Raw genomic sequence first — 14,038 nt, forward strand, 5'->3', positions numbered from 1 at the left:
ATGTGGGATGAAAGAACCTTCTTGAACTCGGATCTGGCAGAGAGCAAGAATCGTGACAGTGCTAGGAGTAGTGGCACTTAAGAAGTGCTGGGCCCCATTAAGCACTTTATGAGCATTATTGCCTCTCACACAAGCACAGGTGGGTGTCAGCTGGACTTGCAGATATCTGAACGCTCACCTGGGCCACACGTCCAGGAAGATTTCCTCTCAGGGCTGGCAGCTGATCCTGGCTGTCAGCTGGAAGCTCAGCTGGGGCTGTCAGCTGGGATGCCTACATGTGGCCCCTCCATGTGGCTTTGGCTTTTCATAGGGTAACAACTGTGTTCTCAGAAGGAGCATTCTGCAAGCCCTGGGTAAAAGCTGCAAGGCTTCCTCTAATCTAGTCTCAGAAGTGCCAGAACTAGTGCTACTTTGTAGCGGTTAGGCCAGTCTCTGAGATACAAGGGCAGGGCATCGTCCCTCACCACTTGATGGGAGGAGTGGCCAAGAAGTGTGGATCCACCACAGTATCAATTATGCGCCCTCTTTACAGATGAAGAAACTGAGCCAGAGAGGTTAGGTGACTTGCCCAAGGTCACACAGCTAGTAGCTAGTAAGTGACAGAGTCAAGATTCAAGCCCAGGCATAGTCTGCCTCCAGAGTCTACTCTCTTAGCTACCACAATAAACGGAGAGATGAGACACTGGGTGGGGCTGTGATGCTTGAAGAAATTGCCCTTTGTCCAGGGGTAAGAAATGAGCCTCTTCTGTGGAAGCTGTACTCGGCCTGGAATGGGACACCGCAGAGGGCTTTTCCATCTGGGAGCCTGCCTCTCTGCTCAGGCCTGGGCCCCGACCCCCAGGCCTGGGCATGGCTGAGGCTCAGTAAATGGGAATAGCTCGGTCTGTGGCTTCCTTTCTGCGCAGGTCAGTTTTCCCATCTGAACAGGGCTGGGCGTTCCTTTCCAGAGCTGATACTGCAGTTCCTCCTCTGAGCAGGTGGTCACAGCTCTAACCGCCCTGGGCTATGAGACCAGGAGCCTGTCCAGGGCAGGGCCCAGTTCTGACTCACCTTTGGGTCCCTGCGTCACGTGGAGCAGAGTGTGTGTTCTTGGGTGGGCTGCGTGGAAGCATGAGGAGAGGGTCCACGTCTGAGCCCAGCTCCTCTGTTCTCACTGCCCAGCACCAGGCCCCCAGCACCGGATCCTGCTGGACTTCCTTTTCCTGGACACGGAGTGTACGTACGACTACCTGTTTGTGTATGACGGCGACTCCCCGCGAGGGCCCCTGCTTGCCAGTCTGAGTGGGAGCACCCGCCCCCCACCCATCGAGGCTTCCTCGGGCAAGGTTGGTGGGGCCCAGCTGTGGGCTGTGGCTGGAGGACCTCCATGCAGTGTGATGGCCAGGGGGGAAGACACACACAGGGAGGGACAGAGAGACAGCAGGAGGGACTTGGCGTCAGACGGAAGGTCACAGGGGCAGAGAAAGGGAGAGAGAGATGAAGAAAGGAGGTGGCAACCCCCAGGGTGGGGGGGTAGGGCAGGAGTGGACCACCTCCCAGTGCGGTCCCTGGAACTCTGCCCACCTGTGCCTACAGATGCTGCTGCACCTGTTCAGCGATGCCAACTACAACCTGCTGGGCTTCAACGCCTCATTCCGCTTTTCCCTGTGCCCGGGGGGCTGCCGCAGCCATGGGCAGTGCCAGCCCTCAGGGGTGTGTGCCTGTGAGCTAGGCTGGGGGGGCCCTGACTGTGGTCTGCAGGAGTGCTCGGCTTACTGTGGCAGTCATGGCACCTGCGCCTCGGTGAGCCTGTCCCCAGCTGTGTCCTCCTGGGGCTCCGAACTGTGACCAAACCTGCTGCTCTCATCTCTTGGATCTGACTCTGCCCCTGCCGGAAGCTCTCCCCACCATCCCACCCTCTGCTGTGTCACTGACTCCATGAGGGACCCTGCTTTCACCCACAGTACTGCCTTCTCATTCCAGATTCCACCTCTCCTGTTACTCCAGCCACCCCCCCCCCTTCACCTGGGGCCCCTCTGCCTAAGCCTACTCCTGTCCTCATCACAATCCACCTCTCACCCGTGAACTTGCCCTCCTTCCTCTTGCCAGACCCAACTCCATCCTCCTACCCAGCCATTCTGTCTGGCCTTGGACCCCCAGCCATGACTTTGACTTTCGACCACCGACCTTGGCTCTAAGCCGTGCATATCCATTTTGGGGACTGGATCCCGTCTTGAGCCCTCCCTGCCCCGATCTCCCCAGGTCTGAGGTCTTCTAGCTTAGGCTGACATTGACCTTACCACTGTCTTGCTTTGCCAGTCTGTCCTCATTTTTCTCTCTGAGTCTTTCTCTTTTTCTCTTGGTCTGTCTCCTCTACCTCTCTGCCTCTCTGGTTGTCTCTGTGTCCCTTTCTTCCCCTGTCTGTTGGCCTGTCTCCTTCCTGTCTCTGTCTCCCTTTGCCTCTCCGTCTTTTTCTTTCTCTCTTACTCTGCCTTTGTGTCCCCTTCCCCCCAGCCCCTGGGACCATGCCGCTGTGAGCCTGGCTTCCTGGGACGTGCCTGTGACCTGCACCTGTGGGAGAACCAGGGGGCTGGCTGGTGGCACAACGTGAGTGCTGGGGATCCCGCCTTTTCTGCTCGTGTTGGGGCTGCCGGTGCCTTCCTGTCTCCGCCGGGGCTGCTGGCTGTGTTTGGAGGTGAGCACATGGGGTGTGCATCTGGGGATTGGCGCCCTGGCAGCCTGTGGCTAGGGCTTGAGACTGTCCACCATCCACAGGCCAGGACCTCAACAGTGCCCTGGGTGACCTCGTCCTATACAACTTCTCTGCCAACACCTGGCAGCGCTGGGACCTGAATCCTGCCCCGGTATGGACCCCACCCCTGCCCCGCCTGGAGGCACCTGACAGTCCCAACCAGGCCCCCCCTCCCACGCCAGCCACCCCTCCACCCAGTCGTCTTCCCAGCCCGCAGCTTGATATGGGCATACCTACTCTGTTCATGCTTTCTATCTCAAAGTTTCTTTTGTCTTCCTTTATCTCCCTTTCTGTATCTTATCTTTCTGTGTTTCCTGTCTCTCTCGGTCTATCTGTTTTTGTCTTGGACTCTTGGTTTTTGTGTCTCCTTCTCTCTGGATTGTACCTCTATTTCTCTTTTTTTTCTCTGACATTTCTCCTTCTATTTCTGTGTCTCTGACTCCGCCCTCTCTTATTGTGTGTCTGTCTTTTCTGTTTTCATTGGCACATATCTGTCTTTCTGCGTCTGTCTCTCTTCTTTTCTGTCTTTGCATATCTCTGTCTCGGTCTTACCTTCTGTCTATCTTTTGGTGTCTCTATTTTTCTCTTCCTCTGCATCTCTGTGTTTATGTCTGGCTCTCTGTCATTCTGCGTGTCCCCATCTGTTTCCCTCTCTATCTCTGTCTCCTGGTCTCTTCCTCACAGGCTGCTCGTCACTCCCATGTGGCTGTGGCCTGGGCCGGCTCCCTGGTGTTGATGGGTGGTGAGCTGGCCGATGGCTCCCTCACCAGCGACGTGTGGGCCTTTAGCCCCCTGGGCGGGGGCCACTGGGAGCTCCTGGCACCACCTGTTTCCAGCTCCTCGGGGCCGCCAGGTCTGGCAGGTCATGCAGCCGCACTAGTGGATGACGTCTGGCTCTATGTGTCTGGTGGCCGCACCCAGCACGACCTTTTCTCCTCTGGCCTCTTCCGTTTCCGCCTTGACCGCACCGGTGGGGCCTATTGGGAGCAGGTGATTCCGGCAGGTGGGCGGCCCCCTGCCGCCACCGGCCACTCCATGGTGTTCCATGCCCCATCTCGTGCCCTGTTGGTTCATGGTGGACACCGTCCCTCCACTGCCCGGTAAGTGACCCGCCTCATAGCCCCTGCCTTTTCAGGGCCAGGCCTGGCCCAACACATGGGCCTTTAGTCTTTTGTGGTCTTTGCTCACTGATAGACTCCTGCAGTCATTCAGTTGTCCCCTCCTTCATTCACTCATTCGTTCACTCACTCATTCATTCACTCATTCACTCCCCATTCTCTTATTCCCTAAGTTTTCATTCGATTTCTTGGTCACTTCTCCACACACTCCCAGTGTCCATCCATTCTGCCAGCCCCTGCTTGGTGTCCAGTCCTGGTTAGAATATGCAGGGAACCCAGACATGAGTCCAACCTGGGACCTGGCCAGGGAAGCTTCTAGTTCTAAGGGGATTTAAACCCAGTCACAGCAGGTCTCGACCCTGGATGATCACTCCACTCAACGCCCCTCCTGCCTGAGCCCCTCCTCTGCCCCCCACCCCTGTAGGTTCTCTGTGCGAGTGAACTCCACTGAGCTCTTCCATGTGGAACGGCGTGTGTGGACAACCCTGAAGGGCCGCGATGGGCTTCAGGGCCCACGGGAGCGAGCCTTTCACACAGCCAGCGTCCTCGGCAACTACATGGTGGTCTACGGTGAGGAGGGTCTCTGACCCCGCCTGCCCGCCAGGGGCTCCAGCCAACCCTGAGCTGAGGCGTCCCTCCTCCCCCAGGCCTGCCAGCTATGTCCCTTTTCTCCTTTCCCAGGGGGCAATGTGCACACCCATTACCAGGAGGAAAAATGCTACGAAGATGGTATCTTCTTCTACCACCTTGGCTGCCATCAGTGGGTGTCAGGGGCCGAGCTTGCCCCTCCAGGAACCCCTGAGGGTGAGTGGCCCCTCTCTTTCCCTGAGGGGCTTCTGAGGGTCACTTCTCCCCACTATGAATCTTGGCTCTGGGCAGGAGCCACCTTGGTTCTTGTTGGGGCGAGCCAGACATCCTGTTGGAGCCGGTTGAAGAGGCACGCCTGTGCTGCAGATAGACTAGGGCATGTTGCCATGGAGATGGGATGCGGTTGTAGCAGCATTAGATTTAGGTTTCAGTCCAGGTTTTGCCAGTTTCCAGCTGCCCCAGGGAACTGTCCATAAAGAAGCGACTTTTTCAAGGTCACACAATGGACAAGTAGCAGAACCAGGATGACTGGTCCCAAACAACTATCTATACAAAAACCATCATTTAACCTCCCTGTGCCTCGACTTCTCCATCTGTAAATGGGGATCGTAATAACGTTTAAGCCACTGGGCCGTTGTGAGAATAAATCGAGATGATGCATGAAGAATGAAGACAGCCTAGTGAAGGGCTCAGCACGTCTTTCTAACGGTGGCGAGTCCTGGGCCTGGGCCAGGACCAGGGCCAGATGGCTCACCTGGAAAGGGAGTGTGGAGAACCTTTCAGAGTCTTTAGATCAGAGACTGCTTTGAGAACTGAAAGAAAGCCCCAGGCCCTCTCCTCATAAAGATGTTAGCAGGCACAAAGTGGGCAGATCATTTCAGAGGACTGTGAATTTCCCAGAGGCCTGTCTGTTCTTCCCACCCCAGTGAACAGAAGAATGAGGGCAGGAGACAAGCATAAGGAAGGGACATTAATACTTAAGCGGTGGACAGGAGGAAGAGTCCCCAACCAACCCGATGTGACCATTGGGAATAAAACTCAGGCCTGGCATTCAAGGCATCCAGGGCTCCTTCGCCTCATTCCTGTCCCTCTTTAAGGTGCCTTCACTGAGCAGAAGAGAGTGTGAGGTTTCTGCAGGGTTCTTCCTCTGTAGTTTGTGATTCCCTGAGCCAAGTCTCATGTGCTTACAGAACATACAAGTCATTAATAGGGTGGGGAAGTCACCAGTCACTGACCTGTCTGTCAGAACTCTTGGTTGTAAGTGACAGAAATTCACCCAGCTGAAGCAAAAAGGAAAATTTCTTGGCTCACTTGAGTGAACACCTTGGCTTCAGGTGGGGCTAGATCCAGGTGCTCACATAATGGCATCAGCCATTTCTCTCTCCAGTTCTCATCTGGGTTTATTTCAGTCTCTAGCAGGCTTGCCTTTTATAGATTGTCACCAGCAGCTCTGGGATTACATTTTACCCTTTTAAAATGCCCAGAGTGGAGAGAGAACCTTTTTTCCTAATAAATTACAGGAATTGAGGTACATCCCTGAACTAGTCACTGACACTGATAGGTCTGGGCTACAGCCCCCCTTCTGCCTGTGGACCGGAAAACCAGAGGCTGTCACCAGAAGGGAGGCAGGTGCCAGGCAAACAAAAGCGGGTGAGAGCGGGGCAGCCTGCCTCTAGCTCCCCCAGGGTGGGATGGTGGTTCCACTTACTGAGGAAGAAGCCTAGACTCAAAAACAAAGGTCGAGTCCCTTGCCTAAGGCCACACAGCTAGTCAGCAGGTGATCTGCGATTTGAACCTGAGTAAGAGTTAGACCTGGGATTTGAACCCATGTTTTTCTGACCCCAGAGATCATGCTTTCTTTCAAAGTGACTTGGGTAGGGGTGAGGGAGCCTCGAGGGGAGAGAGGTGTAGGGCCAGGCAGGCGGGAAGGTGTCCGTGGACAGGTGACTGAAGCAGGAACCAGGGTCTGGGCTGAGGCTCTGGGGAGTCAGGGTTGTCTTCTGGGCAGGGAGCCATGAAGGTGGGAGATGGCTGAGAGTCTTATGCCCTTGGGGGCCTGCGTTCTTCTAGGCCGAGCAGCGCCTCCCAGTGGTCGGTATTCTCATGTGGCAGCTGTGCTTGGCGGCAGTGTCCTGTTGGTGGCTGGTGGGTACAGTGGCCGGCCCCGTGGGGACTTGATGGCCTACAAGGTTCCCCCCTTCGTGTTCCAGGCACCTGCCCCAGACGTGAGCACTGAGGTGGTGAGGAGAGGGTGGCTGGGGAGGAGGTGGCATGGTTCCCACAGATGAGGGAGAAAGTTGGAGTCCCGGAGAGAAGCAGTGGGGGTTCCTAGGGCCATGAGAGGAGGAGGTCAGTCCCCAGGTTCAAGGGAGGAGGAATGGAGGTCCCTGGGGCTTGAGGGTTGAGGGACAGTGGTCCCAGGGACTGGGAGAGGTTTGGCACGATGTTGTCAGATGCTGAGCACTCGGGGTTCCCTGGGATGATCGAAATTAACAGGGCCGTGGGAGCAAGCGCCTGTCTGAGGAGTCCCCTCCCCCGCATCTCTTTCCAGTACCACTTGGACTACTGCTCCATGTACACGGACCACAGCGTCTGCTCCCGAGACCCCGAGTGCAGTTGGTGTCAGGGGGCCTGCCAAGCTGCCCCGCCTCCTGGGACCTCCTCTGGGGCCGTGAGTGACTGTCCTGGCGTTCAGCCCCCAGCAGAGACAACCCCCAGTGTCTCCCTCTGCTGAAACCAAGTGGAGAAGTCCCCTCTACCCCCTACCCAGACTTGTTTTCACACCTAAGATCAGCATTCCTGATTGCTGACCTCTGAACTTTGACCCTGCCCTGATCCTTTTGCACTTATCTGTCCCCAGGTTCCCAGCTCGTGTCTTCTTGATCTTTCTCATCCTAAGGCGGCTTTCAGTTCCCTTCCACCCCAAGACTCCTGAATCCACAGCCCTTCCAATATCCCTTAATCTTCGGTGGGCAGTGACCTCTGTTTCTTCCCTTCCATGCAGTGTCCGGCTGCCAGCTGCCTGGGCTTGGGCCGCCTCCTGGGTGACTGCCAGGCCTGCCTGGCCTTCAGCAGCCCTGCAACTCCTCCCCGGGGGCCTGGTGCCCTCGGCTGGTGCGTACACAACGAGAGCTGCCTCCCTCGGCCTGGTGAGTGACCAGCGTCAGTGTGGGAGGAGGCAACGCTGTACTCAACCCTGACCCCCACCCTCCTATCCTCACAGAGCAGGCCCGCTGCCGAGGGGAGCAGATTTCAGGCACTGTGGGCTGGTGGGGGCCTGCACCTGTCTTCGTCACATCCCTGGAGGCCTGTGTCACCCAGAGCTTCCTTCCTGGCCTGCACCTGCTCACCTTCCAGCAGCCACCCAATGCCTCCCAGCCCGACAAGGTAGGGGCCAGGGCTGGGGCCCAGAGTGGCATGTTGAAGGGCTGGTCCTAGGATTTTTGTTTTGTTTTCCAAATGGATCTTTATCACCCCGGTGTTTACCCTGTCTTTACATTCAAGGGTCTGATTCTCCTTACTGACTTAAAAATATTTTTTTTAATTGTAAAATACACATAACAAAATTCACCATCAGTGACATTGAGCGCATTCACAATGTTGTGTAACTATCACCACTATTGAGTTTCAGAACATTTTCATCACCCGCAAAGGAAACCCCAATCCACGAGGTACTCACTCTCCATTCCCCTCTCCTCGGCCCCTGACTTGTTTCTGTCTCTGGATTTGCCAGCTCCGGATATGTCATATAAAGGGAACCATATAAGTGACCTTTTGGTACTGGCTTCTTTCACCTCGTGTAATATTTTCAAGGGTCATGAATGTTGCCGTATGCGTCAGAACACCATCCCTATTGAGGGCCGGGTCATCTTCCGCTCTGTGGCCCTGTCACGTCCGTTTACCAGCTGATGAACGTTCGGTCGTTTTCGCCTTCTTGCTGTCGTGTATAGTACTGCTGTGAACATTCATGGACAGTTTTTTTGTTTAAACACCTATCGTCAACTCTTTTGGGTATATATGTAGGAGGAAAATTGCTGGGTCAGATGATAATTCTATATTTAAGTTATTGAAATACTACCAAGCTGGTTTTTATAGTAGCTCCTTACTGATTTTTAAAATAGGTAATATAGTCCCATGGTTTAAAAATCACAATGATGTGAAAAGTTGTTGGGTGAAAAGTCGCTCCCATCTACCCTGCTCCCCTCCTCGGGACCACACTAACTCTCCCCAGAAGATCTATTTGGATTTCTTTTTTATCCTTCCAGAGTCTGCCTGTTCCAATACAAGTAAATGTGACTTTTAGTCATTTTTCTTTCTTGCACAAAAACTGGTGTTCTCGGCGCTGTACTACTGCTTCCTGTTTTCTTAACACGTCCTGGCAGTCTTCCCATGAGAGAACTTAGGGAACACCCTCTTTTTAAAATTATTTTTTATAGGTGCATAGTACTCCACTTATTTTCTGACATTGTAGTACTGTAGTTTATTTAAACAGCCTCCCATGATGAGTGCTTTGGTTGTTCCATTCATTTGCAATTACAAAAACACCTACTAGCAGTAAATCATGTCGTGTATCCATTGCTTTGAATGTCGGATCTGGGCTCTTTTTTTTTTTTTTTAAACTTATGTACTGGATAATTACAGAGGATGTAGGGTGAGGTCCGGAAGTATCCTGAGCACAGGAGCTTCTGTCCCTGTGGAGTTGGGATGTGACACCCTCCAAGCACATGGATGTGTTTGCTAACCTGGAAGTTCTCCAAACCTGTAGTTAAGGGACTTCTTCTTCTTTTTTTTTTTTTTTTTGAGCTGGACTCTTAAGGACTTATGTGTTTTGGTGGGGTGCTGGGGGAAAGGATCTTGAAGTTTAATGGGAGGTGGGGATGAGCAGAGGCTGCTGTCCGTTGTCTGAGTTGGAGTTCCGACTTCTCCCAGAGTGATCCTGGGCAAGCCACCTCCCCCACCCTGGGCTCAGACTCCCATTCCCTAAAATAGTGAAGGAGGTGGGGTTGTCCGGTCTTTGCTGGCCCTGAGGAGGCCTGAGGAGCATGGGGACTGCAGGCTGTGCAGAAGGGCGCTTACGTGTTCCCCTTCCTGGCTGGCACAGGTCTTGATTGTCCGCAGCACGACCATCACCCTGACACCCAGTCCAGAGACTGACGTGTCTCTTGTCTACCGCGGCTTCATCCACCCACTGCTGCCGGGGGGGCCTGGTGGGCCCAGTGGTCCCGGGGCCGATGACGTGGCTGTGTGGGCCCGGGCCCAGCGCCTCCACGTCCTGGCCAGGATGGCCCGTGGCCCCGACACAGAGAACATGGTGAGGGCGCCTGGGACACTTGGGGCTGTTTATGGTCAACACAGAGGTTGGGATGTGTGGTGCCAGGGAACCTGGGAAGAAGTCCGAGGCAGGAGAGGTGTCCTTAGTGTGAGGAGGCCACTAGGGTTCTCAGCTGTGAACCTAATTTGGGGAGAATTTTGAAAAAGGCAGAGAAGGTCTGTGTTCCCAAGTCAGACGCCCCTGAGGATTTGGAGATACTTGGAGGCGCTTGGGGTCTAAGGAGCCCAGAGGTGGTACTCCTGTTCCCAGGTGGAGGTGGCTGCTAGGAGGCTTTGATGTTTCAGGGGTGGGGTGGACAGACCTGAGGCCATCTGTCCGTCCTTGCCCTGCCCAGGAGGAGGTGGGGCGCTGGGCGGCTCAGCAGGAGAAGGAGACGAGGCGGCTGCAGCGCCCCGGGTCCGCTCGTCTCTTCCCGCTGCCCGGCCGTGGCCACAAGTATGCGGTTGAGATCCGGGGCCAGCTCAACGGCTCAGCAGGCCCTGGGCACAGCGAGCTCACCCTGCTGTGGGACCGGACTGGTGTTCCGGGTGGCAGCGTGAGTACCCAGGCCAGGGCCACGGACCCCTGGCCACGACCTTGGCCTCTGAACTCCAGCCTCACCTTGCGCCCTCCACATCTCACTCTCTGACCCCCAGACTTTGATGTGCTCTCATATTCCGATGCCTGCTCACATCTCTACCTCCGCCTGCCCTGACCTTGCTGCCCCTGACTTCTGCCCTCCATACTTTGACCTCTCATCTCAAACCCTGATCCCTTTTTGTCTGTTGATGCCCTAAACCCTGGCTTTCTACATACCTGCGTTCTCAGCCTTGTCTCTAAACACTTAAGTCTTTAGCCGCAGACTCTGACCCCTGGCCCTACTCTTGACCCTCAGCTCAGGTCACGGCCCCCTGACCTGTGCCCCTCCCCCAGGAGATCTCCTTCTTCTTCCTGGAGCCCTACCGTTCAGAGGCCTGCACCTCCTACTCCTCCTGCCTGGGCTGCCTGGCTGACCAGGGCTGCGGCTGGTGCCTGACCAGCGCCACCTGCCACCTGCGCCAGAGTGGGGCCCACTGCGGGGACGACGGGGCTGGCGGGTCCCTGCTGGTGCTGGTGCCTGCCCTGTGTCCGCTCTGTGAGGAGCATCGCGACTGCCACGCCTGCACCCAGGTGCCCGCCGGGCCACAGAAGGCAGTGCTGAGATGGAGGCAGCCAAAGCAGGAGAATAGGAAAGGGAGAGGGGCCCCCGGGGCTGACATGGGCAGCTGAGGGGGGCCCCTGGGTGGCGGTGGAGGGACAGCTGGGGCCATTGTCTTTGATTTGCTGGGGAACAGAGGAGAGGCTGGACAGTGGGCTCCTGCCAGTCAGGACTTTCCCTGTGAAAGGGGCCAAAAATCCCAACTCAGTGCCTCTTTACCAGAGTGGCATTCGTTGGCTCAGGCCTGGGACCTCCAGCGGCTCAGACCACATGGTCAGGCGTTCACTTCTCGCCATTCTGCACCCTCGTTTTCCCTGGAGGGTCATTCCTTGCAAGTAGCCAGGGAGCAACAGGGCTCCAGACTCTCACCTCTCCCCCACACCCAGCGGAAACAGCACCTTTATGCCCCCACCCTGCTCTCGCCCCCCAGGTCAACAGACATCCCAGAAGTGCATATCACTGGCTCTGGTTGGGTCTTGTTGCTGACTCTGGGATCTGTCGTTGAGGTTGGGGGGCAGGGGAGAAGGTTTGGCCTCTTGCCCACCCATGGATCCCAAATACTGAATCAACTCTACCTTGTCCTTGTGGAGGGGTGCAGTGCCCCTAAAGGGGGTGGGTGCTTGGCAGGCAGAAGCCGTGGATGTCGTTGGCTGAAGGGGAGAGCCTGGAGAGGTGGGTGGTTGGGGAGGGAGGTGAGCTTGGAGGGCTGGTCTGTGGGGTGGGGCAGGCGTGGGAAGGCAGGGCGTTTAGAGCCTCAGAGAGAGGGCTAAGCTAGGCTCCTGCTCCTTCAACCCCCAGGACCCCTTCTGTGAGTGGCATCAGAGCACCAGCCGCAAAGGGGATGCGGCATGCAGCCGGCGGGGCCGGGGCCGGGGTGCCCTGAAGAGCCCAGAGGAGTGTCCCCCACTCTGCAGCCAGTGAGCCCTGGTGGGCCAGGGAGGGGGTGTTTGGAGGTGTGCTTGGGCCAGCCGAGCGGTGACGGGCCCTCCTCCTTGCCCCTAGGCGCCTGACCTGTGATGACTGCCTGGCCAACTCGAGCCAGTGCGCCTGGTGCCAGTCCACCCACACCTGCTTCCTGTTTGCCGCTTACCTGGCCCGGTACCCCCACGGCGGCTGCCGAGGCTGGGACGACAGGTGTGATCCAGGTGCCTTGGCTCAGGGAGGGTGAGGTGGAGACCGGTGGAGGGGGCTGGGCTCTGATGTGCCCCCCATGCCTGTCACTCTGCAGTGTGCACTCAGAGCCACGCTGCCGGAGCTGCGACCGCTTTCTCACCTGCCACGAGTGTTTGCAGAGCCACGAGTGTGGCTGGTGTGGCAATGAGGACAACCCCACGCTGGGACGGTGAGGCCTGGGTGGTGGGGCAGGTGGGCAGTGGGCAGGCGGGGCGGGGTGGGCGGCTCTCCATGGCCCTAATTCTAACGGCTGCTGTTTCTCTGCCCCCTGCCTTTCCTTACCATCTCTCTTTCTCTCTCCCCTCTTTCTCTCCATTTCTCCTTTCCCCCTCTTCACTCTTTGCCTGCCTCTGTGACTTTTCTCCTGTCTTTCCTTCTGTTTCTTCTTGTCTTTCTGTTTCTGTCTCTCCTAATCTGTTTCACTGTGTACCTGACATTGTCTCTCTTTTGTCTCTTAAATAAATCTTTTTTTGTCTGACTTCTCTTGGTTTCTATTTCTTTCATTTCTCCTTCCATCTCTCTCTCTCCCTATTTATGTTTTTTTTTCTCTCCCTCCAATTGGCCTTCTCTCTCCCTGTCACTGTTTTCTTGTTTCTTTATCATCTCCCGAACCCCACTCCCTTCTTCAATCTCCCACCTGCCAGGTGCCTCCAGGGGGACTTCTCAGGGCCCCTGGGTGGGGGTAACTGCTCCCTGTGGGTGGGGGAGGGCCTGGGGCTGTCTGTGGCCCTCCCTGCCCGCTGGGCATATGCCCGCTGTCCAGACGTGGATGAGTGTCGCCTGGGCCTGGCACGGTGCCACCTGCGGGCAACCTGCCTGAACACACCCCTCAGCTATGAATGTCACTGCCAGCGGGGCTACCAGGGTGATGGCATCACATACTGCAACCGCACGTGAGTGGGGCACGGGTTTCCATGGAGACGTTGCCCCGGGGCTGGGGCACGTGGTGATGGAAGGAAGAAGGGATCGTGGTGCTGGGGTCCCTCCTGTAGAACCAGCATCCCCAGCGAGCATTGGGTGTTTGCCTCGCAGACTAGGCCTTCATTAGAGTGACAGGGTCCCCAACATAACACTAGTTACTGTGGAGATGGGTAACCCACAGACTGCGGGCCATAGTCTTCAGCATTGCCATGGAGATGGAGGAGGACCAAATTGAAAAGGAGTTTTCACAGAGAACAGATCACCAGTGCCAATGTGTGGTTACTATAGAGACAGGAGTTGCCACGTGTATAGGGTTACCTTGGAGACAGGGCCACCCACATAGTCCAGGATAGTGGAACAGGCAATAGCTTATGATGGTGTCGCTATGGAGATGGTGGGGTGGGGTGGGATGATGGGTGCTGCCTTGGGAATCTGGGCCAGCACAGCCCTTCCCCCACCCCTGCCACTGCCCCTCAGGTGCCTAGAGGACTGTGGCCATGGTGTGTGCAGCGGCCCCCCCGACTTCACCTGCATGTGTGACCTGGGCTGGACGTCTGACCTGCCCCCACCCACGCCCGCCCCAGGACCTCCAGCTCCCCGTTGCTCCCGAGACTGTGGCTGCAACTTCCACAGCCACTGCCGCAGGCAGGGGCCTGGCTTCTGCGACGAGTGCCAGGGTGAGCTGCCCTCTCTCCAGACACCCCGGGACTCACCTCAAAGGAGCCTCTTTGGGGGTTAAGTTTCCTTTTCTCTGTGTGGGCTTCAGTGTTCCTCGCCCAGCTCTGGGTTCCCCCACCCCATTGCCTGCTCCCGACCCTAGACAGGCGTCGGTGCCACCCATCTCTTTGTCGGGGCCTCACTTCCCCCTCTTAGGACTTGCTATTGCCCCCCGATCTGGGCCCTGGTTATCTTCCCTTGAAGCAGTCAAGTGGGGTCAGGAATTAGCTGAGCCAATTGGTCAGGCCCCTTCCCACCCTTGCGCCTGACTCTGTGTCCTG

At 56.5% G+C, this 14,038-nt stretch overlaps 1 protein-coding gene across 7 annotated transcripts in view; it reads left to right on the top strand.

Annotated features, from left to right (window-relative positions):
- The window catches only part of MEGF8 (multiple EGF like domains 8), a 40,348-nt gene that overhangs the window by 4,304 nt on the left and 22,006 nt on the right, over positions 1-14,038 (top strand). For 5 of the 7 annotated variants that reach the window (XR_004954452.1, XM_016129908.2, XM_016129906.2 and 2 more), the window contains 19 exons: positions 1,162-1,325; positions 1,576-1,782; positions 2,494-2,674; positions 2,755-2,843; positions 3,416-3,831; positions 4,274-4,419; positions 4,531-4,653; positions 6,508-6,662; positions 6,989-7,108; positions 7,442-7,586; positions 7,661-7,824; positions 9,539-9,748; positions 10,104-10,304; positions 10,682-10,918; positions 11,745-11,863; positions 11,949-12,080; positions 12,175-12,288; positions 12,764-13,012; positions 13,518-13,717. Coding sequence is in view for 6 of the 7 variants with exons in the window: in XM_016129908.2 (XP_015985394.2) it covers positions 1,162-1,325; positions 1,576-1,782; positions 2,494-2,674; positions 2,755-2,843; positions 3,416-3,831; positions 4,274-4,419; positions 4,531-4,653; positions 6,508-6,662; positions 6,989-7,108; positions 7,442-7,586; positions 7,661-7,824; positions 9,539-9,748; positions 10,104-10,304; positions 10,682-10,918; positions 11,745-11,863; positions 11,949-12,080; positions 12,175-12,288; positions 12,764-13,012; positions 13,518-13,717 (3,372 nt within the window). In the remaining variant the exon portion in view is untranslated. The remainder of the gene's footprint in view (positions 1-1,161; positions 1,326-1,575; positions 1,783-2,493; positions 2,675-2,754; positions 2,844-3,415; positions 3,832-4,273; positions 4,420-4,530; positions 4,654-6,507; positions 6,663-6,988; positions 7,109-7,441; positions 7,587-7,660; positions 7,825-9,538; positions 9,749-10,103; positions 10,305-10,681; positions 10,919-11,744; positions 11,864-11,948; positions 12,081-12,174; positions 12,289-12,763; positions 13,013-13,517; positions 13,718-14,038) is intronic. The other 2 variants (XM_036232352.1, XM_036232353.1) reach the window with 2 other exon arrangements.

This window comes from Rousettus aegyptiacus, unplaced genomic scaffold (assembly GCF_014176215.1).
Source record: "Rousettus aegyptiacus isolate mRouAeg1 unplaced genomic scaffold, mRouAeg1.p scaffold_m13_p_14, whole genome shotgun sequence".
NCBI lineage: Eukaryota > Metazoa > Chordata > Mammalia > Chiroptera > Pteropodidae > Rousettus > Rousettus aegyptiacus.